At 36.0% G+C, this 22,877-nt stretch overlaps 2 protein-coding genes across 2 annotated transcripts; both read left to right on the top strand.

Moving 5' to 3' along the window:
- Nucleotides 1-7,930: 7,930 nt before the first annotated feature.
- On the top strand, nt 7,931-9,031 carry LOC6558833 (gamma-glutamylcyclotransferase). The gene is made up of 2 exons (XM_001985489.3): nt 7,931-8,373; nt 8,435-9,031. Exons 1-2 carry the CDS (start codon nt 8,030-8,032, stop codon nt 8,751-8,753), a joined length of 663 nt encoding a protein of 220 aa, XP_001985525.2. The 5' UTR covers nt 7,931-8,029; the 3' UTR covers nt 8,754-9,031.
- Nucleotides 9,032-9,485: 454 nt separating this feature from the next.
- LOC6558807 (gamma-glutamylcyclotransferase) lies at nt 9,486-11,028 on the top strand. The gene is made up of 4 exons (XM_001985490.3): nt 9,486-9,626; nt 10,142-10,277; nt 10,329-10,465; nt 10,526-11,028. The coding sequence occupies exons 2-4, from the start codon at nt 10,167-10,169 to the stop codon at nt 10,842-10,844; spliced, it is 567 nt and encodes a 188-aa protein (XP_001985526.3). The 5' UTR covers nt 9,486-9,626; nt 10,142-10,166; the 3' UTR covers nt 10,845-11,028.
- Nucleotides 11,029-22,877: the final 11,849 nt, after the last annotated feature.

The raw sequence follows: 22,877 nt of genomic DNA, 5'->3' as shown, positions 1-22,877 counted from the left end.
TAATTAAAACGCAGCACTGAGTGCGTCTTAATCAGCGTATTAATCTCAGTTTAGGGCACAGACCGAAGCGAGACAAAAAGCAGAGCACAAAGCCTTGAGCTCTGTCTTTTGAATGTCTCACTTTTGAAATCAGCCTTCCATTTTTAGCTTCACTGCGCTACTTATACTCTGCCCAAGGACATGCTGCCTGTTCTGCCAAGGAAGCAAACACTCTTACTCACTTATAATCTCAACTAGCAGTTCAAATTAGCATCTTTAATGAAATTATTAAATATTTATGTGATTGACTATTATTCCACAAAATAAGGGTCGCTTTATATCGATGATTTACTGATTTTCACACGTTATAATATAACTTTAGCAAGGGTATTTTATTTTTGGCATTATGCAGCTGACTTGCATTATATTGTTGTTGTTGACATAAAACAAATTCTTGGGCATTTGTTTATTTTGGTGGATTTTTCGGTGCTTTTGTCTAATATTCCACTTGACACGAAATATTATTAATTGGTCTAGACGGGAGCATGACAGGCATGGAATTCAAAACCAAGTCATTAGATAGCGGTGAGGACATCTAAAACTAAATCCTGGCACAAAGCAACCAAAAAGAAAATTGGTATTCTATTTAAAAAGCACTTGGCGAAAATATTATTAAGTTTCAATGATATTTTGCATATTTTTTGATTTCTATTTAGGACTTACAGTCAGCGTAAAGTGCTTAATAATCGAGGCCAACAACTTCTGCATCTTTTTCTTTTTGATGTCGGCCAAAGAACTTGCTCTTATCTGTTTTTGCTCTCAGACTCGCTGTGCGACTTTATTTCACTTTAACCAAGTTTGACGAGCTGCGACTCAGGCAGCAGCAAACAGGACAGCTGTCAGCTTGCATGCCACGACTGCAGATTGCAGCACTCACTACGGCTGCCACTCGCACCTCTGAGTGACATGTGAAGTACCAACAGTAATCTCTCCCCAGATGAATGCATATACTGATAAGCTGGAGAGCTGTACTTTAAGGCAAATCTAAAGTTGATTGGCTTAGCTCCGACTTGGAGTTATTTATGGGTCTTAAAAGCAAATAAGTTCTATACTTATTATACAATGTCAAAGCAACTTGTACAATTTGTACAATTTTAATTCGAGCGTAATATTTTGCGTGTTCGGCTTTACAATTGCCTCACTCTAATGATTTCAAATTGCTTGACTTCCGTATTGGAAATAAACATATCATAAGACTACAAGCCAAACCACTAATAAAGCTACAAAAATAAAAAGATAATTAAATTACCTTTGCGGAAACTATAAACTTGAGTGTATAGTCATCCCATAGACATATATAAAATCAGAAAATGCTTAACGTATGAATTAATAGAAAGTTGTGTTGTATGCATGTAAAAATTAAAGTAATAGTTTATTACTACAAACATAATGTACTAAATAAATCTAATAATAAAATTAATGGTATTGCAAAATATATAAATATATCCAGCAGCTATTATAAATGGGTAAAATAACAAGGAGAAGAAAGCATCTTTGACCTCAAAAATAAATATGCACAGATAATTATCATTTTATTTTATCGATAACTGCAACCTTCTTACGAATATATATACAATAAAATTCACAATTTTATCGGCAGATTCTTATAATTTTCAAGTGTAATTTGGCAATCAAATTGAATTTAAGTATTTAATAGTTGGGTTCAGGGTATATTGTAGTCGAGCTCAGTCGATTGCAGTATTCTTACTTGTTGTACAATCAACTCTGTCAAAGACAGTTTTCGCGATAAGCTACTCCTTGGCCCAGACAATAAATCTGCTAATTAATAAAGAGCTATTCAGAAAAATGCACTATTCATAATTCACTTTGCTCCATAGTTGCTATCACATTTTCATGTTGAACTTTTCCTCGAGTATGGCTTGTATTGCATCCTTGTAGTCGCATCCTTGGTACAAGCAACTGCTCGAGTCAAGTTTGGCTACTTGTTAATTAATTATAAGCCGCTGCATTTTGGCTCAAGTTTTTATATGACTTATTAAAATTGCAGTTGCCGCAGTGTTTGCCTGGCAACGTGGCAGAGAACGCACCACCGCACCACCATTAACCAACATAGAGTATAAGCACATATGCAATTACCACGATGTAGACAACTTTCTGGATGTTTGACTAGTCCATGTTGCCGTTGCTTCTTGCCTTGCTCTTGCAGGCAGTTGACTTTACGACAACCACGGCAGCATAATGGAAATTATGGTACATTTTTTGGCTTTGAATATATAAAAATATCATTGAAACTGCTGCACTTGAGAGTTACCCTCTGTTGTTGAAGTTGTTTTTAATTTCAGATAGCAATGATGGGGATTTGCACTAAATATTCATACAATTAACTTGTCACTTGTCACGTAATTGATCGAATTTTCTGCAACACTAGCTTCACAATCACTCGATACCCAATTAGTTGCAATTCGGGTAACTCAGCTAGTAAAATCCTCAGCACAGCAGGGGCTGGGAAACAATCCTCAGCAGTGAGGCAAGCATGGGCCATGAATATTCATATGCCTATGTTGCTGGCGGCTGTGACTGCTCCATCCCAACCAACCCCATTCCAAGAAATGCCATAATATGCTAGCTATTCTCATAGTCATCGTCATCAGACACGGCCCATCCCGTTGTCATCGCTGTCGTTGTCGTTGTCGTTGTCGTTGCCGTTGTCATATCTTGGCTGAGTTTCACGCACACATGAGCACACAAATGATCACAGTCATCGGCAGTCAATGCAAACAAAGCGCTCAGCGAAGCATCCATACTTATTGGAATATATTCTTGTGAGTCTGTATGTAATGCATGTAAAATCACAGCAGGAGCTCTTGGTATGTAGTAGTACCTTGGGCATCTCATGAACATACTCATTTACGAGCACAATTAAACATATATTATTCAATTTATTTACATTCAATTTTCGGTATCACCCAATTTATAATTAATAATATAGAATTCAGTTTTTTCCCTTTGCAATCAATGCTAATTTTTATATAAGTAGTAAATGTTGATGACAATGTTTTGAAATTGAAACTTTAACTCTTTAAATCTCTTCCTGAAGACTAGTTCCGACAGGACTAAAATTTATTAGAGTATAAAAAATCACTCATCCTGGAGTAAGTGAAAAACATTTTTAAATAAAACTAAAATTTAATTATTGATTTTTAGCTATCCATAGAATATGCAACATCTATTCATTAGATGGTTGCCTCTCGATGCAGGATTTTCCCATCATGTCTTGCATTCAAAAGTTGTGAATTTTTCATGCTGAAATCTCCTTCCGTGCTGTGCATATCCGTATTTTAGCTTTTGTCACTTTTCCGTTGTATCCTACCCCCCTCCCTCTCTCTCCCACCTGACTATATTGGTTGGCGCTAGTTTTTGAGCATGCAAATATTATCAAGTGTCTTTGGCAGCTTTTCGCCTGTCTGCCACACACACACACACAGTCGCACTCACACACACTAGAATGATAAATGGATTTTCCGCTTCTGCGCGCTTTTTACCATGTGAGATATAAAGATACTCGTACTCGTTTAACTTTTGCTTCCGATAGCTCAACTGCCTGCCTGTCGCCCATTTAAAACTTTCACTCATCAAAGACTTGCAGATACTTTGTGGGTACTCACTTGGTATATTCACATTCTTCCACTTGTTTTGATCATGTTGTCACTTTTTCAGCACAAAGATAAACGTAATTTTCAATTTAACTATTTATTAATAACAACATTATCACAGATTGGTTCATTTTATGCATTTTACATACGCAATTTGACAAAATTAATTACAAATTCTCGTCAACAACACGTCGACAATTGCTTGAAGTATATACATAAATTGAAAATCAAAATAATATCCAGCTTTATTTGTTTTGAGGTGGTCATCCATGAAAATGGACCTTTAAATTATATGTTCAGCAAAGCGTGAAGCAATTAATTTATTCAATGCACTGTAAACAACAAAATAAAAGATGTGCAAATATTTGCACTGTTGCGCAATTTGATAAGCCCGGTAAGTGCAAAAATAAAACAACAAATTAATTTCCATATCTTCAAATCTAATTTGCTCTAGTGAAGGCAACGCTTTTAGTAAATTCATGCCTGTATGTGTGTGTGTGTGAGTGTGTGTGTGTGTGGCTGTGCATCAATGGGAGAATGAAATGTATATATGAGATACATTTTCAACAAGGCCTAACACGATACTGCCATTAAAATGATTGAGCCACAAAACCAAACCGAAAGTCCACAATCCACCAGCAAAAATTCCGCAAGTAAACGGATCAAGTTTCCGCATTTCAGCAAATCCAATCGAAAACTACAACAAAGATGCGATGCTCTTTCCAACAGAGAGTGATTTTTAAAACATATTTAGGGCAAAAGGAATTGAGAAAAACTACTGAAAGCATTGTAGAGCGATAAGATTTAACTGCCTAAAATATGAACTTTACTCCTTATGTTGAGCTGTATCATTAACAATGCATAAGGAGGAACACTCTCCTCTAAAATAGTGCATAATTGTAAACTCTTGAAAGAATCTCGTAATCAATTTAAGCATTGCAAATATCAACAGAGTTCTCAGCTGGCCGGGCAAAGTCGGGATGTTTGATTTGTGCTGACAACGCAGCCACTCGCACCCAGGCAGGTAGGCAAGGGAGCGTGGCTCAGAGGGAGTGTGTGTGCGTGTGTGTTTGCGTGTGTGATTATGAGTGTGTGCAAACTTTGGCAATTCAACTGACAACTTTTTCTCAAGAGAAAAGTTCGCAAGGTTGACGCATGTCTCTCCAACAAATATTTGCGTGTAAAAATTATGTTCACCGGCAAAAATGTTTTCAGGCTTAACGCGGAAAAATGCTTTGAGTTATGCTTATAGGGTGAAGGTGGAAATCGATGGGAGGCAGCAAAAATCCAACTTGCGCTGATGATGAGTGACAGCAATCAACGCCACTTTACACACTCAAGCATGGCACAACAAATTATTCCGACGTCTTGCCAGCTTTCATCTCATCAGCTTGGCCAAACTCTTGTGCAACCTTAAGACATAATCCAAATGAAAACATAAAATAAAATAAGCACACAATGTTGAAGCAAACTATCTATCTGCTCAACAAGCTCATAAATGCATTTCAATTACAATGCAATGCAGGCAGATAGTGAAGTCAGATATAATTACGCATACGCCATGTGTGCCCAGCTGCAGCTGAGTGACACTTGAATTGATGGATGAATGTTCCGCCATTCCCCGGAAGTCTGCCAATGACAGCTCCTCCGACAGCTCCCCAACATCATTATTAGCCGCGTTTACTTTTGACATGCATCCAGACATGCTGGTTGATGCATGTCGCCATCATCATTGTGGCTATCACTGATAAACACCTCATGCACCACCCTGCACCACCCACTGGTGATAAACTGCAAGATGGCAAAACATCATGGAGTCAATTATATAATGACGCCGTCGTCGACGTCGACGTCGATAGTTAACGACGACGCCGCCGTCGATGACTCCGCTTGACAAGCTCGTTACAATTTATGTTTTATTTGTATTGGTGGTTACTTGGTTACTGAACATGACAGAAACCATGCGGCAGACCTACGGGAGGTAGGGATAGTTGGGTAGTTTGGGGCAACCACGTGGCGCAACAATTTGTCGAGCTTGTTGCCACAAGCTGAACCCGAATAACTGTCAAAATAACTGTCGCTGCTCGGTTAGCTTTGCTACTCCATAAACCTAAAAATAAATTACTAAATGCGTTCTACACTCGGAAAAAAATTGCACTGAATTTCAGAAAACTACGATTCTCTTGGCGCCAAGCGTAACTCACCTTATTATTCAGAAAAAGCAAAACCAAGTTTTTCTTTTCTTAAATCAAGAGTACAATTTTCTAAAATGAAAAAAAATATATTGCTAATTTCCAGCTTGTTTTTTATATGTGTACGCAGAACTCGAATCTCTGAATTCTTGTTAATTTTGGTATTGATAAGAGAAAATATATTTTAAGAATTCACCGACCAAAACATTTTATGATGAACTCATAGAATTTACTTTGAAAAAATTTTACGTTTTTACGGCGAATTGAAATCTCGACGTGGTTCAAAAGTGACTTGCAACTAATCAAATCGAGAGAAGAGAATTTATTAATATTTGCTGAATTTCAGAAAAGATTATTTCAAATAAACTTGCATTTCTACTTATTAAAAGTATATTCGAATATAAGAAATTATTTTTTTTTTTTTCAGACATTTTTTTCGTATATTTATAAATTATTCCTAAAAACAAGAAAAATTTCTTGCGTTGAGTCACTTCTAAAACGCGTTGCGATTTTGTTTTCTTAGTGTATGCACTATGTACATATATAGTTGATGCTATTATCACGAGTGGCATATAAGTATGTCAAAGCAACAATGTTTAGAGTCTAGTTCTGTATGCATAATATACATAGACAGATTGAGAAATAATGAGCGAGTAGATGTGCGTCTCTCATTTTCAGTACTTATTCGTTGAACTGATCAATTGGAGCAAAGACGCACTTGACAAAGGCTGGCATTAGTTAGTCGTTCAGTCGTGTTTGATAAAGACAGTCAGAGTTGAGCACGCGTCGCGCCCGATCAGAGCAATTATTAAGTAATTATTAATGCACTATTATATTAACTATTAAACGCCGAGTATTATCCGCAATGGTTGTGGACACTCTGTATCAATCACCAAGCCCACACTTATGTCTTAAATCTCGCACAATATTAAATGAGCTATAAAACAATGGGAACTATGAGAAATGACTATCCAAATCAAGTTCTTAATGAACTTAGAGACAACAATGTTTGAAATATTTTCTAATTATCACTTTATGCACTTGAATAACAAGATAGACAATAGCAAAGAAAAAACAGAAACCCATAATTAAATCCAATACCGATTTTATTTTCACCCTTGTTCGCTTATCGTTTATGCGTTTTCTTTCTGCTAGCTGCACGTTAATAATTTTCTGTTTCAAAAATAATTAATTTGTCCGAATTTGACCAATTTTCAACTTCACATGAGTGTGGCAGTTAATGTAATTATATAAAAGTAATCAATATTTGTTGCAAATGGCAGAAGGATTACCCGATTACCCTTTTTAGGATTACCCGAGTTAGCCAAAAAAAAAAATTTGAAGCGCATATTTGCGAAACAAACGTGGTCCAAGGTTTTGTAACAGAAAATAAATATTGAATTTAATAATAAATCAAATTGTCTCCGATTATATAAAAACAAAATTGTCAGCGAAAGTAATTGAAAAAACACTGATTGCTGTTATCCACTTACACAAGTTTATTAATTTGCAGATGTAAATAAATACCAGCAGTTTATTGTCAATGTAGTTTGCCAATAATTGCACAATAAAAATGTCAATATGCGTTGGCAGTTTGTTCTTTCTATTGCGTTGCTCTGATTGAAAATCATTTCAAGTACTTAACAAAATACAAGCATTTGAGATTGTCACACTCAGAAATTATTTAGCGAGAGAAAAATGATTATTATATACAAGAATAATGAAAATGTGAAAGTCCAAAGATGTTGGACAACTAAACCAAGAGTTATCAGACTGGAGTCTTGAAAGTCAATTATCAGCATCTAAATTAAATATTATGATAATCTAACTAATTAAATCTCATTATTTATACAATAAAGTGAATGCCCCGCAAATCGTAAGAAATTATATCTCCTACTCGTGTAGACCTGTAATCACCAATTAAAAAAAAGAGGAAATTTATGACAACCTTTTGCAGAGGTTGAGCCAGCTATTATCAGAGTATTCCACAATCGGTTGGGTACGACTGCAAAGTTCTCTATTATTTTATATTTTTATTTAATTTTCAACAAATTTAAGTGGATGCATCGCTTTGGTGAAGGGACTGTGCAAAATATTGATTTATTTTCTAGCAATTACTCGATTGCAGTTTGCAGTTTTGATTTGAATAGACGACGAGAAGGTTGTCAAAAAACAGTACACAAAATGAAAATATTCATTACACTTATCTATATTGTGGCTCTGAGTGCGATCAATGGAGCTGGCGCCGATCTGAATATTAACCAGACTTATCCGCTGGCTGAGGTGCATGGCGACAAATTCTATTATTTTGGCTTTGGCAGCAACATGTTGGCAAAGCGAATTCACATTCAGAACCCAAGCGCTGAGATCGTGGGACCAGCTCTGCTCGAAGATTACCGCTTGGACTTTGCCATGGTGTCCTCTGTGAGATGGGATGGAGCAGTGGCAACTATTGTGCCGACACCGGGCACTCTTACTTGGGGCACACTGTGGCAAATAGACCTCTCCAAATTGGCGGACATAGATAAGTGAGTAACGATGAGAAACGACCAGATAGCAGTCTATGAAATGATTATGATTTATTTTTAGTCAGGAAGGTGTCCACCTGGGTATATATAGACCCATTAGTGTGCAAGTGAAGCTGCATGGCAGAGGCACTGAGATTTCAACGAGGGCTTACCATTTAGTACACCAGCCTGAGAGCAACCTGCACGAAATGGAGCCAGATCAGGTGCCCGAGAACCGACAGCCCTCCAAGACCTACTTGCAGGTACTCGTCAAAGGTGCCATTGAGAGCGGCATTCCCGAGAATTATGTCAAGTGGTTGCAGGGCCTCAAGCACAATAACAAAACTGTGAGCAAACTGGAAGAGACGCTTCAAGTTCGTGAGGTTGAGCTGTTCAACTAATTTGTTTCTCTCAATTGTTAATCGCTCGATTTCAACTCAATTTTGAAATTGCTTCTGTGGGTTGGAGTCTTCGCTAACCGAAGGGAATTTTATTTGTTTCTAAGCATTAGTAAAACATTCCCAAACTTCAACCGGAACTGTTGCACACCAAATACCACGTCAAAAAAAACTGTTCAGAAACAGTCAAGTTTCAAACCAAAATATACAGCTTTCGTCTAGTTGCTAAGTGTAAGATGCTGAACTTGCCCCAGTTCTTTTACACTATTTAACAAAATGAATTCAAATTATATATGTATTAACTCATTTAAGCTTAGAATAATAAAATAATATATTGAAGATTAATTTTCAGAAGAAATAAGTACATATGATATTCAAACATAACATTGGATTTTATCGTAAAGTGATCATGTACATTATTCAATTGTTTGGTTTTTGATCACTCTATTGCAGAACATTTAGGTCGTATCATAATCGCAGTAGATTTATAGTTATACAAACAGACAGATTATTGATGTTAATTAAGAATTCACATACTCTTTGGGATTGAAAACGGCTTCATTTGTTTATTACATTTTTGCACACAACTTAATTATGTACTTCTTTTTACCCATTTTCAGGTTATTAAAATTTTTATCTCTTATCAAGAAAGCAATGCATGCTAAGATATTTTGTTGTGTAGTGTTAAATACTCGAAATTCGACTTTGCTTTCTTTCTCTGGCAAAAGTCAGTCGCGCTTTGTCAGCTGGGCAAGTAGCATGTAAACAAAGAAAACATTAATTGAGTGACGTGTACACATTATTAATAATTAGAGTGAATGAATCTACCGCGTAATATTGATTGTATTATTGAGTAAAAGAACGTAAAAAGTGCCGGTAAGTGCTATTTTAATTACTTTATAAAATACAACAATTTGCAGGCCCTGTAAAAATATAATCAGAATCAGCTGTTTGTTCTCCATACAATTGAAAAGCTCTGAAGTGAAAGAGCTTTTGCCATATTGCGGCTGTAAATTATGAGTGAAACGGTTTTTAATGATGTGACTTACCAATTAGTAGACATGTAATAAATAAGTAAACAATTATTTGCTCTATTGCTTAATAAAACTAAGCATTTTTATTTATTTATTTATAAATACATATGTATTTATTTTTTCAACAGCCATGAGTGCAGCTTCAGAGAAGACCACAACCAACACAAAACTGCTTTCTACTTTTTAAATGTGCACTGCTTGCGAGCAGTGCAATATAGCAATGATATCAATTACTGTCAAACCTTAGACACTTCCAGCACGAAATTTGCTCTGAAATAAATTTATTTCTTCAGAAAATTTGGAAATTTAAATAAATAAATATATATATATATATCATTGAAGAAAAACTCTTTGCAGAATACACACCTGAAGCGAGCTTTAGATGAAGATGGCCGGCAAATTCTATTATTTTGGCTTTGGCAGCAATATGTTGGCCAGTCGCATCCACATACAAAATCCCACGGCGAGGCGCCTCGGAGCTGGCAGACTGGAGGTAAGTTAATAGGCAGCAATATATATGATGTAACTGTTCTACTTATTGCAGAACTATCGCCTAGATTTTAAGGCTGTCGGCTCGAATAACTGGCTGGGAGCACCGGCGACAATTGTGCCGACGGCTGGTAGTCAAGTGTTTGGCGCCATTTGGGAGATTGACATGTGCAATCTAAAGGATTTGGATAAGTATAAACTGACTAATTAATAAGTCATATACGTATATAACTACAACATTTTTTCTCACAGCCAGGAGGGCGTTTCCGACGGCATTTATATACCGATTAGTGTGCCCGTTCACTCGCTGACCACCAAGGACGAGGTCATCTGTCGCGCCTACCATCTCAGCAATCAACCGGACACGATTGTCCATGCCGAATCCGCTGTGACAGATGTGCCTCAGAATCGCCAGCCCTCTTGCACATATCTGAAGGTGTTGGTCAAGGGCGCCGAGGAGACGGGCATACCCGAGATATATATCAAGTGGCTGAAGGGTCTGCACCACAATGGCAACATGGTCGAGGCAATGGAGCTCAAATTGGAACTATCTGAAGTCAAACTCAGTTAACATTGAACTCTGCAAATTCCTATTCTATATTCGTATGAGTTTCCATTTTTTATATATATTTTGTATTCTCCTTTTTGGATCCAACTTTTTACAAATGTGTATAAAATATTTTTAAAGGGTTGACTGAGCACATTATACATTTATAACAAATCATTTCACGCATTCAGAAATAAATAAATATATAGCTAAACAAATATTTAAATATAAATAAATATATTTGTGAACAGGACAACGTGCAGCTTGGAATTTCAAAAATGTCAACATTCTCATATAGTTAATTAATTGTCTGCATGAATCTTGTGAATGATATTTTAGTTTTTGGTTTGAAATGTGTAAAAAAAGAGTCAAAAAACGTAGAGCTAAATATATATTCATAAAGAGATACACGTACACTTTACAGAATAAATTAATATATTGCTCGCATTCATTTATAATGTTATCTATTTTTATTTATAAGTGGCACCAATTAAAATACTTTAGATCATTACAATGGAGCAGTTGTTAATCAAAACTTGTTTGCTTTTTAATGCACACAAACGTTTTGGAAAATCTTAAAAAAGAAATAGTTCAAATATTGTTAAAAAATTAAGCTATTTTTTTTAGCACTAGCAATCAATGAACATAAACAAACATTAAAGAAATATGCATATAAACATTATGAAATATACTCGGCTGAATTCTATTTGAAAGTTGAGTGTTATTTAGTATTGATCAGAATTGATTATAAGGCGACTTGATGACCTTTCTTCTGCCTGTTTGTTTATTTTTACCCAGCTATCTTGATACCCAATGCTCAATATGTAACTACTATAAAAGAGAATAGATCGACTTTTTATACAGTTGCAACATTACAATTTAAATTTAGCAGTCAACACGTTTTGCTAGGGTGTACCAGCTTTGGCGTGACAAAACAGCTGTTAATATTTTTATTTTTGCATTTGTTGCTTTTTTACTTGCCTATTGCATTTTTGTCGCTTTCATAAAAGCTCGGCAAAACCCGTCAACAATAAAAAAAAATATATATATGTATGTATGCAAAAGAAAAAAACCCATAACACTCATAATGATGGCACACTTACCACATAAACCACACAACCAAGCACGCCACACACACACGCACACAACAACCACGAACAACCCACAACAACAGCAAACTACGAGCAGGGACCAACACAGAACAGAGTTAAACCCACTTACAACAAAATGGGACCCAAAGGGTTGGCCAAAGGCTTGTGAAAGGCACAAAATGGCCACTAAAATGCACGCTAATGAGTTTCAATTACGACTGAGTTCTGCTCGAGGTGTATGCGTGTTATGCGGGGAAGGATATCAGGGGGGAGAGGCACTTCTAAACGTTTTTTATTGACGCTCGACGTCGTTGTCGCTTCTGTTGTCAATTTGCGTAAATTTTTCGACGCTACTTTGATTGAAACTAAACGACGGCCTGAGAATGGGTCTGGGTTAGTGGGTTGTTTTTGGGGCAGGGGGCTTATGGTTTAGAGGGGAGTTGAGCTTGATTTTAATTAAATTCCCATGCCCGCAAAATGGGTGCAGCTGAGCCCAGTGTCATCGTGGTTCGACTCATCACTTGTCGTTTTGATTTGGTTTTTGTTTTTTTTCTTTTGACTCGTAAACTTTTATGATTACAAGCGCTCGAGGTTGCCAGTTACGGGGTGTGAGTGCTGCCACATGTTGCAAGGCTACAAGTCTGTGCCATTAGGTGTCTAAATGGCAATGGCGCCGTGCATTTTAAATAATGAATGATAGAGTGTAGAATGTTGAGTAGAATCGCCCTTACCCACAGTCGTATTTTTATTTGTGGCTGCGGCTGCCAACTGTAATAAAAATGCCGAGCCAAAAAGTTGTGCTGACCAGCCAAAAAAAAAAAAGTGAAAAACTTGCAGACATTTTCGAATCGACTGCATTTCAATTCCCAAACGATTATAAACTATAGTGTCGAGTTGCCAGACCGTTTGCAAATTTAATTTACAACTAACACAAAAAGGAAACCACAACAACAAAAGCAGCAGCACCACCACAAACTTAGTTGTAAATGCAAATGAACGACTTTGCGATGCCCTGTTAAACACAAGTAGCAACTAAGCCAAAATGGTCATAATCATTTATTTATTTAAAATTGATTAATAAATAAATTAATTAAAGTAAAGTTTTGTTAATTGAAAATTAAAATAATATAAATATAAATATTAAACAAATTCTTTGTGTATTTATTTGTATGTTATTTACTTGTTGGGAGGATTGAGGATTCCCGGTAGAATTATTAAATACTTAAATTGGTAAACCATTTATGCATGTGAAAATATTCCCGAAACAAGAAATTTTAAATTGAAATTGTAATCATCCAAAAGTTGAATGAAAAGAATACCTCACTTTAATTTTACAGGGTAAGTAACAAGAGATGAAGATAACAAATTGAAGCATCTACTTTAATAAGATATTGTAAAATCGGCAGCGAATATACCCCATTACAAGTGCGCAATACAGGGTATTTACCAACGCAACAAGCTAACACAAGTGCCACAAAGGCTCCCGCAGCACTTTGGCTAACTTTTTACTTTGTTAAAGTCCAACTCGAAATTGTGCTCGAACTTTTGCACTTGGACACCTACAAGAGTTGAGACCTCTGAGCTCTTGATGATGACGTCTGAAGCGTTGTAACCGTTGTAATCCTCGCTGCCCCCACCACTGCCCAACCCCCGTTCCAAATTAGCTGCAGAGTGTGCACAGCAAATTATGTTTATTATTACTTTGGCACGCAATTCGGGAGGCTGCCCAGGCCCAGTTAAAACTCACATTTCCCTCTCGAGTCGTCCTCGAGTACTCCAAAGAAGCTGCAACTATGCAGCGAAGAGCTTGAAATTTAAATTAATAAGCCAAAGGTCCAAGTGAACAAAACGCAGAGGCGCCTCGATGAGCCTCGTTAACCGTCTGCAGTCTGGCCAAGAACAGAAAACAGTTGGGATCACAACAGAACAGAATTGAACTGAGCTGAGCTGAGCTGAGTAGAAGCGTCTTTTGGCTCACACTAAATTGCACTTTAATTGCAGTTTAGGAGTGGCAGCCAAAAAGCTGAAAAACTTTTGTGTCCGTGTCCATGTCCGTGTCTGGGCAACTTTTCAGCTGTAAAAGAGAATGCTTCGAGACAGGAAATTGGTAATCATCATAAATAAGTGATTAAAATTAATTAAATTCATTTTTGTGACAAAGTTTTGGCACTCCTCAATGGAGATGGTCTTGAAGCAACTATCGGAGCTGGGTATTCTCAGGAAAAGATAACTGTGAGAATAGATTTTTAAATATTTAAGAGCATTAAGAATCTTATAACTTAAGTAGCAAAAAATACTTTACAGATATCATATCTGAGGCAGTTTTTTCACATATAAATATTTTTCTTAATAATAGAAAATATTTCTAAAAAATTGAACTGCAAACTCTTATATAAAAAAACACTTGGTTGTAATGCTATAAATGCGTAGATTCTTTCAGATTAATTTACATGAATCTATGAAACATGAAATGACTACTGATTAATAATATTATAAGCAAGCTGTATATACACATAAAAAACACCCTGTAAAATTTGATGTATTTTTCTAAATTTTAAATGAATAAAAGAAAATCTCAGATTTTTAGAAAAAATTTCCGAATTATGAAGTGAGCTGCCCTTAACGACAAGAGTATAAAAATTTTAAATTTTCTGAGTGTACACACACTGAGGTAATTTCCCAAATTTTCATTTCATTTTCTATTCTTATTTTCTTCTACTCTTCAAACTTGTCAATTGCACAAAGAGTTATTTATAATAGTTTTGCACAATATACAAATCGAAAACTAAAAGAGCTCAGCGCAGTGTCAGAGTTTAATTGACTTTCCGCAAACTATAAGTGAAGTATGTCTTAACGCCTGTGTAATTATGCCACATGCGGCGGCAAAGACCACACTTGCCACGGCTTACTGAAACTGGTGGCATTGGCTGCCATGTGGAACAAATTCAATTTACGGCACGTTAGTCAATTTTACTGATGTTGAGAGAGAGGCCAAGAAAACGGCGAGAAATGTAAAGAAAACTTTTGATGAAAATTTGCATATAGTAGTTTCTGACAGTTCAAAGTGAAAAACTTTTTGATGGATAACTATTAATTAGCAAAGAAACACATTTCGATTACCCAAAAAAGGGCCAAAAGTCCATTAGAAAATCGTGTAAATGTTGCTTTGAAATCTCTCTGGGGAACAATAGCTACGAGTGGGTTTTGTAATTACTCTGGATGTAAGAAATGGGAAAGTCTGCATTGGACACGCATCAGCAAATAGAACATCTCGAAAAGGCTTCAAGATATAACCAAACAAACACATACCATATACTATACATATACATATACATATATATACCATATATTCGGATGATACTGCAGAGTGCAAAAACAAAGCCCGCGGCTGACGCAATGTGCATTTGCAGTGATTCGTGTTCTAATCAAATTAAGCTGAATATTTGCTTTTCATATTTTAGACTGAGACAGGATAGGAGAGATGATACACAGATTGGGTGCACTGGCACTTTTGGGCAGGCGGAAGTGCGTCGTTGGCGATGCAACTTCCGACTGGCCGCGGGCATTAATTACACTTAAATGTTGACCACATGCCAGCATTTGACAGCCGTGCAACATCCAAGTTAATAATTTTTGCAGAAATGCAACGAGGACGCCCCGCGGCCAACAACCCTGCCACGGTGGAGGAAGTGGCAATGTGGGTGAGTGAAATTCCACTTGGTTATTTCCCTTGAGCCGCTTGCATTTTTTGACAAATTCTCTTGACACGCATGCAGTGTCAACAAGGCATGCCACTTGTGCCGCAGGGCGGTCGGCGAGGAGCGTGTGATTAAATCATTAAATTCATACGCTCCGCAAACTGCACTTTTTATTATGGAAATCCTTGGCTTTGTTTAATTTGCCATTGCTTGACCGTTGCGGCCTGATCCCAGCCAGTGATTATTTGGTTTCCGTTTTCATTAAAATGCACACACGACACCGACAACATTGTCAGCGATGCTGCATCAATGAATCCATTGCATCCACTCCAACTGAGTTAAGTTCGGGGTTTGGGTAAATGCTTTTGGGGCATTTTTTAATTAAACGACATGCAGCAGGCGGCGGTGCAGATTTTAATGTCACCACTCAGTGGGTGTTGCAATGTGGGCGGCTGGCACGTGCATTATGACAAATATTTTAGATACACACAGATGCACTCCAAATGGACAAAGAGTCCGTGGGGACCTCTAACAATAGGAAATCTATGCGCGTTATATATACCAAATACACATGTGTATCTTTTTAAAATATATGTGTGCGTTTATCTCTGTTTTTGGAATATTATGTAACATTTCGAGTTGGTGGAATACCGAATTTCGGCATTTTAAGTAAAATATAATTTTAAAATTGCCATTAAATTTCGCCGTAAAGTCGAATGATTTTTATTAATTAGAATATATTTATTTATAAACTATCTAAAATGTTTTTTTGTTACATCTTGAAATACATATTATACATACATATTATCTGATTAATAAGTTAACTTACCCCTGCCGCCAAAATTAAGGCAATATTCTGGAACTTAAATCCGACAACAAATCTTACACTTTAGCAAAGAATTGGAATGATAATTTTCTAAAAATATTTCCCTGTTATTTGATTTGTTGATTTTTTGTACAAAAGGTGCAATGTTAAGTATTTCAAGAAAAACTCAAAACATTTAAAAATTAAGTATTTGGTATTTTCAGAAAAAATAATAATTTTCTAATTTTTTTTAATGTTAAACAACATTTTTTATTGAGGTATATATATCTTTTCAAAAAGACGTGTGCAAAAATATGTATTTATAGACCAGTTATTATAAATAATTGTCAACATATTGCGTAAAATGTTCAAAGATTAATTTAAAGTTGACTTTTACGGTTTACTTTTTCTCTATTTTTCACTACTGACAGTATATGTGTTGGACAATCCGATAAAGTCTGTATATTGACCTTCTAAATTGTAAACTGTACTTATAATATTGTCAATATTAGTACGTATAACTTAGGAGATATTTTAGTCCGTCCACGGCTTCAACTCGAAATCATCTAAATCTTAAAAATAATAAATATTGTGTAATATTGAAATCTGGACTAAAGGAGTTATTATTTTATAAGTGCCATAACCAAGTGCCACAATATGCTATGAGCACTGGGTGCAAAAATAAATAATATTAGCTTCTATTTGAATAGGTTCGTTTGCTATGCAAATTTATGCAGACTAATGAATGCACATAGATTATAATATATAATATTTATTCTAGTATTGGCTTAAAGCTACTCTGGCTTGGCAGCCACACCAGTCTGCTACCCATTTGGATGGAATTGGGGCCAGGCCAAGTTAAACAAGCGCAGGACTCACAATATATTTTACATTTTCATTTTGGTATTTTCGCTTAAAAGCTTTTGCGAGAAAGCGTCGCTTGTTCGGCTCGGCAATGGTTGACTTCCGGGCTGATTTGCACGGGCTGCCTGCAACCTACTAAATAACCTTGTTAGCGTTTTTAATTAAAGGTGTAAATATTGATATTTACTCTTGCACAGGCAACCCGGAGCCAACGCGCACTGTGCCCATAGGGCTCATGCAACGGAAATGTATTTTCAAAAGTCAAATAAACTAAATGGAAATATGAGCTGGCTACGAATATGGCTGGCAACATGGGATCGTCGTTTGGACAACAAAATGCTTGTGGCTATATACGCATACATTTAAATATGTAAACATTTTTTGTTTCTGGCATATAAGTAAATCTGCAACAGCTGTTCTAAATTCAAATTTATACGTGTTCGAATTCGTGACAATTTGTAAATCAAATGGTAAGCACAACTCGTTCTTGAAAGCATTTTTATAAATAAATATGAAACAATTTTATTTGAGTGCTCTTTTTCATTTAAAAAAATTTAGTTCAAGCTGAATTCATTTCAGTTTAAGATGAAAATGTTATAATTTTGTATTATTATTTTTTATCATAATATAAAATATGTGTTTTAAATAAAAACTAAATATCTTAATACAAGGACAATCGAATTCAATTTATGTAGAAATAAGGATTGCTGGATGACAATAAGGAAAGGTATTGAAATTAAATAAGACGGAATTTTCGACATTGATCAGATATTGAATGAGTGCTCTACTTGACTTCGACAGTGCTGGTGCTTTAAGAAGGAACACTTCTTTGCAAAAAGACTTCTAAGCTAATTGCTATTTTATTGAAGCGACGGATGTGTACATGTCTATTCAAATTTGACAAACTCTTTGAGCATCTCTCGCTGCTCTCTGTCTCTGTGACACTCTAAGCCGCATCAATAACGCCCACTTGACGCTCCAAATTAAATAACCATCATCAAAATCAATCGAAATAAGTGTGTGGCACGAAAGTGCCCCCAAGCAACAAATTGAGTTAACTCTGGCCTAAAATCAAACTGGCTGCCACAATGTAAGAGAGGACCTGCCAGTGTCCTGATCTCTGGCCTGGCCATAAAGTTTTGTGCAAAAAATGTTAATTTTAATTAAGGCTGCTATCGACACTCTGCCAGGCAGCAGGCAACTGGCTGCACTCCAAAGTGCAACGCAGCGCAACTGATGCACTTTGTGCACCGAATGCCAGAGGAATGTGGCAGGAACAGTGTGGAGAGTACATGTTGTCTGCTTTTGGCAAATCAACGAGCCGAGCGAGGGCGACTCCTGTGCATTGTGGTCGTGTCACATGCATACTATGTACATGTATGCATGTGTAAACATTAACATTAACACAACATTGTTGCCTCGATTCGTGTGGCACTTTGGGTCCGGCAAGGGTACTGATATTAGTTCGCAGCGTGTTCGGCCATGCAACAATTTGTTGCATAGCGCGCAACGTCGGCCTCGACAGCTACTCAAAAATTTAAATTAGCACTGTCCGAGTGAATTGCATTAGCGTGCAATTTTTAATTCATTTCGTGCATATTTCTGCCAGCATACGATTTTTCAACAAGTTTAACACTCCGCGATTATTTGTCGGCTTATCAAGCCATGCCACCCCCACACCGCAGCCTGTTATTGAAAAGCAATTAAAAAAGGCAAGCGCCAGTGCGTTGCACATTATTGAATTATAATATAGACACACACACACAGTGGAGTGGGTTTGGTTGTGTTCAGATTGGCTCATAAATATAAATAGCTATATGCATTCCTAAGTGATTCGAGTGTGGAAAATGTGGCAGGCAAGCTTATAATGGTAAGCATAAATATTATTAAATATGGTGGCTACAGATTTTTGAAAGTGGATCACGCCAGTGTCACAAAAGTGACTGAAACTGAAACAGATTTATAAAGATTAAAAACTCTATAGTTTAAAGGTACATAGATAAGATCTACAACAATGATCATATTAATGGAATGAAAGTGAGCTGAGCTGGTAATGAAATTTAGAATAATAATCATAATAATTATTATTATTTATTGACATATTGTCGACTAATGTCAATATTTTCAGAAAAGTACAAAAACTTAAAAATAAATTCAATTAAAAATAAAATGTATTAACTCCTTTAAGTAACCTTAAATTAAAAAATAGAAAATAATGATACAAATTTCTGGGGATATTGCAAAATTGGATCAACCGCAATCAGCCAAAAAAAAAAAAAAAAAAAAAAAAAAAAAGAAGTTAAATTTTTAATAAATAAAAATAAAATTAATTAATTGAATTAGTGCATCTGAGTCAAAGTGAGGAAGAGCAAATGGTAAAAAATTCTTTCAATCAGATTCCAATCTGGCTTCGTGAATTTGATGTTGTGGAGACCAGACACAAGGTGTGTATAGGAGAACTGGACGCAAAATAAAAGTAATAATAAAATTAATAACAATAATATTCAACGCATTTCAAATTTCAGTTTAATATCATTCCTAAAATAATAAAGATTTTAATTCCAATATAATCATAACTTCCCCCACTTCGTGGTAACATTTTTAAAAACCCAACTGCATAAATAACTCCCGAGCTTTATTAATTTCCTATTGAGTAGTTACAAGGGCTTTTGTGTATTGATGCAGGTTCTCCAATTAGCATTTAATTGTCGGCATACTGTAGCTGCTGCGCTCCTCAGACATGTCCATAATTTGCATCAAGCACACATCCGACATGCTTTACCATAATCATCATCTGTTTGGTAATCAGCTTATAGCCTTAAAGCTCTCATCTCGTTCTCGCCCGCTAATTGCGGCTATCGGATTACCGACGCCAAAAGCCATTTTCAATAGCAACAGCAAAGAGTGCAAAAATTAAATTTTTTAATTGGCTTTCAATATTAAAAAAAAAAATAAATAAATAAATTCGAGCTGTTGGGGCATACAAAAATAATTAGCATAAAGTAAGGCAAGCAAAAAATATTAAATTTCAAGCAATTAAAAAATGCGAACGCTGAAAAGTGCACAATGTTTATTATTTCAAATAGCCAAAAGGGTTGCTCTGTCACAATGGGACCTATCAAATTACCTAAAGCAATGTTTTTACGAGGCTAAAACAAACAAAATATAAATTGCAGATTCCTACAAGATGTTCAGGCAGGAAAGGCAGCTAAATCAAACCCATTTCAATGGGCTCTGCAAACAGTCGTAAAGGTCATAAAAATTGTCTTTGGCCAAAGCAAAAGCAAAGACAAAATCCACCCGATCACAACTCACCCTCAAATTCCCCTCCCCATCCAACAATAGCGGTCCAACGATTTTTTATTCGTTTTTTGGTTTTTGTTTTTGTAAACTGTGAACAGAACGATAAAAATGTTGCCCTCGACACCTGTGACCACAATTAAGCCGCGTTAAGCGTTGCCAGCATTTTTAATGCCAACCTGAAGCGAACTGTTGAGCTGGCAAAAGTTTTTACAGTTAAATTGAGTTAAACCCGCGCGGCCAAAAACTTTCACCCAGGCCATTTTTTATGCATTTTTACATTCGTAATTAAATGCCGCCCAGCGGTCTCGCTGCAAGTTTATAATTTAATTGAAGTTGTTAACAATTTTTTGCACCACGCAGTTGAAAAATTTGTGGAGCGAGCCCTTGAGGTGCCTTATTAAAATTTGTTAAAATATAATTAAACCGACGCTGAATTTAATTGCACGTCCGACAGAGACAAGGGATTCCCTGGGCCCAATAGCTCTAGTTTAATTTAATTGCATTTAATTCTCAGCTGAACTGAAAGAGTTGAATAAAAATCATTGCGATTAGAAGCAGCTGTCTAAAGCGAGACGCAAACAATAGTAAAAAATATAAATAAAATATTATATATAAAATATTTAAATATATAATACAAACTTTGTTATTGTCAACTCTCGAATTAAAAAGAATTATCAAAATATAAAAAGTATCTGCGATTTGTAGTATTTGCCACGGAATTGTTCTTCAATGCAATCTCCTCCATTGTCACTGCAACATTTCCTTATAAGCCGGCTGGTTTGTGTTTATTTCAGTATTTCTACACGCTTTCATTTCCAATTTGCCAGCAATTTGCTGTAATATTAGACTCAATCAAGAGTCAAATGCTAATAATGCAAACAGACAGGCTGCAAAAATTGTGGAGAAGAATAAAACAAAAAAATAAAAAAGAAATTACCATAACCGAGGCTAGGCACACACATGCCCAGAGTCTGCAAGGGGTGATGCCAGGGATACTGACAGCCACCACCACGACAAGTTTTTTTTGAGAAGGCATTGCAATTATTTGCGGAATGCGACCCGGGAGCGGAATCCGTGCAAAACCTTATTGGAATGAAAGGAGAGTGAACAAATCGCCAAAGCGAAAATTGAAACAAAATGAACAAATCAGGCAAACAAATTTGCATGCGCTACATTTATGGGCCATATCCGTTGGACTGTTGCCGGCAACAGCAATGTGACAAGGGCTCAAAATTATTGGCAATTTCAGTAGTTCTCGCTCGGGGTTGCATTTGCTGAGGGCTGCCAAAAGCATGGCACGGGAGGTCTGTGGGAGCTGCGTGTGCCAATTTATGTTTATTGCGGCAAGAATTTGGCGTTGTCATAAGAGTGACAAAAAAATAAAGTAAGCCGAGGATATGCAAAGATATTTTGTTGATTTGTATACGAAATTGGAATGCTCTTCACGAGATGTCTTTATGGGATTATAACAGAGGGAAGACTCTAATCTTTGAATATTTATTATTATTACTACATTTCTTATATTATTTTTTGATTGGTGATAAGGTTCAAAACAGTTTTAACGCAAGGTTATTTTTGTTAGTGTTCACCAATAATTATTTTCTCATTTTTATTTGGTACAAAAAATTGTCTCACAAAATATTACACTCTGTGAGAAAACTAAACAAAACTGTGAGAACCGCTTCTTAAGAATTTATTTTACATTAATTTGTTTTTCCCCCACAAGAATACATGAAATTTTATAATTATTATATTTTAATTCAATAATTTGTATAAAATTGAATTTTTATTAAATTAGACTTAGAACACTTAATTTTTTGTATATATCTCAGTCGACTGATATTGGTCGACTATCATATATTTATCGAGTGTGTTCTGCATAGATAATTTTACAACTCTTCTTAACTCTTCTTCAAAACACTAAGAAACTTGTGTACCCGAAGCTGTTTAGGGTAGTCAAATAATAAGTATCACAGCATACTTATTTGGATAATATGCAAATTTCTACCTCTCAATTCGCGCTGTTGAAAGACTATGCAAATTTAAAAAAATATTTCACTTGTCCGCATAGCTTGTGCAATTTGCCATTTTTTTCTTATTTATGGCAACTAATTTGTTGATGGAGGCGTGGCCACTCGTCCACAAATCAATTCCACTACATTGAAGCGGGAATCAATTGAAATAAGCAAAAAGCAGCAGGCAGCCAAAGAAGTTCAACTTCACAACAAGCAACCCGGGCAATTAGGTGGGGAGTCGAGCAGAAAAACAAGTTTATCTTTCTGTTCCACGGTCGCTC

This window comes from Drosophila grimshawi, unplaced genomic scaffold (assembly GCF_018153295.1).
Source record: "Drosophila grimshawi isolate 15287-2541.00 unplaced genomic scaffold, ASM1815329v1 contig_44, whole genome shotgun sequence".
Lineage (NCBI taxonomy): Eukaryota > Metazoa > Arthropoda > Insecta > Diptera > Drosophilidae > Drosophila > Drosophila grimshawi.
This window is presented reverse-complemented; position numbering and strand designations above follow the sequence as displayed.

Coding starts and splice junctions, on each gene's coding strand:
- LOC6558833 (XM_001985489.3), top strand. CDS start 8,030: ATGAAAATATTCATTACACTTATCTATATTGTGGCTCTGAGTGCGATC. Junction 8,374..8,434: donor AAATTGGCGGACATAGATAA/GTGAGTAACGAT, acceptor ATTTATTTTTAG/TCAGGAAGGTGTCCACCTGG.
- LOC6558807 (XM_001985490.3), top strand. CDS start 10,167: ATGAAGATGGCCGGCAAATTCTATTATTTTGGCTTTGGCAGCAATATG. Junction 10,278..10,328: donor TCGGAGCTGGCAGACTGGAG/GTAAGTTAATAG, acceptor TACTTATTGCAG/AACTATCGCCTAGATTTTAA. Junction 10,466..10,525: donor AATCTAAAGGATTTGGATAA/GTATAAACTGAC, acceptor TTTTTCTCACAG/CCAGGAGGGCGTTTCCGACG.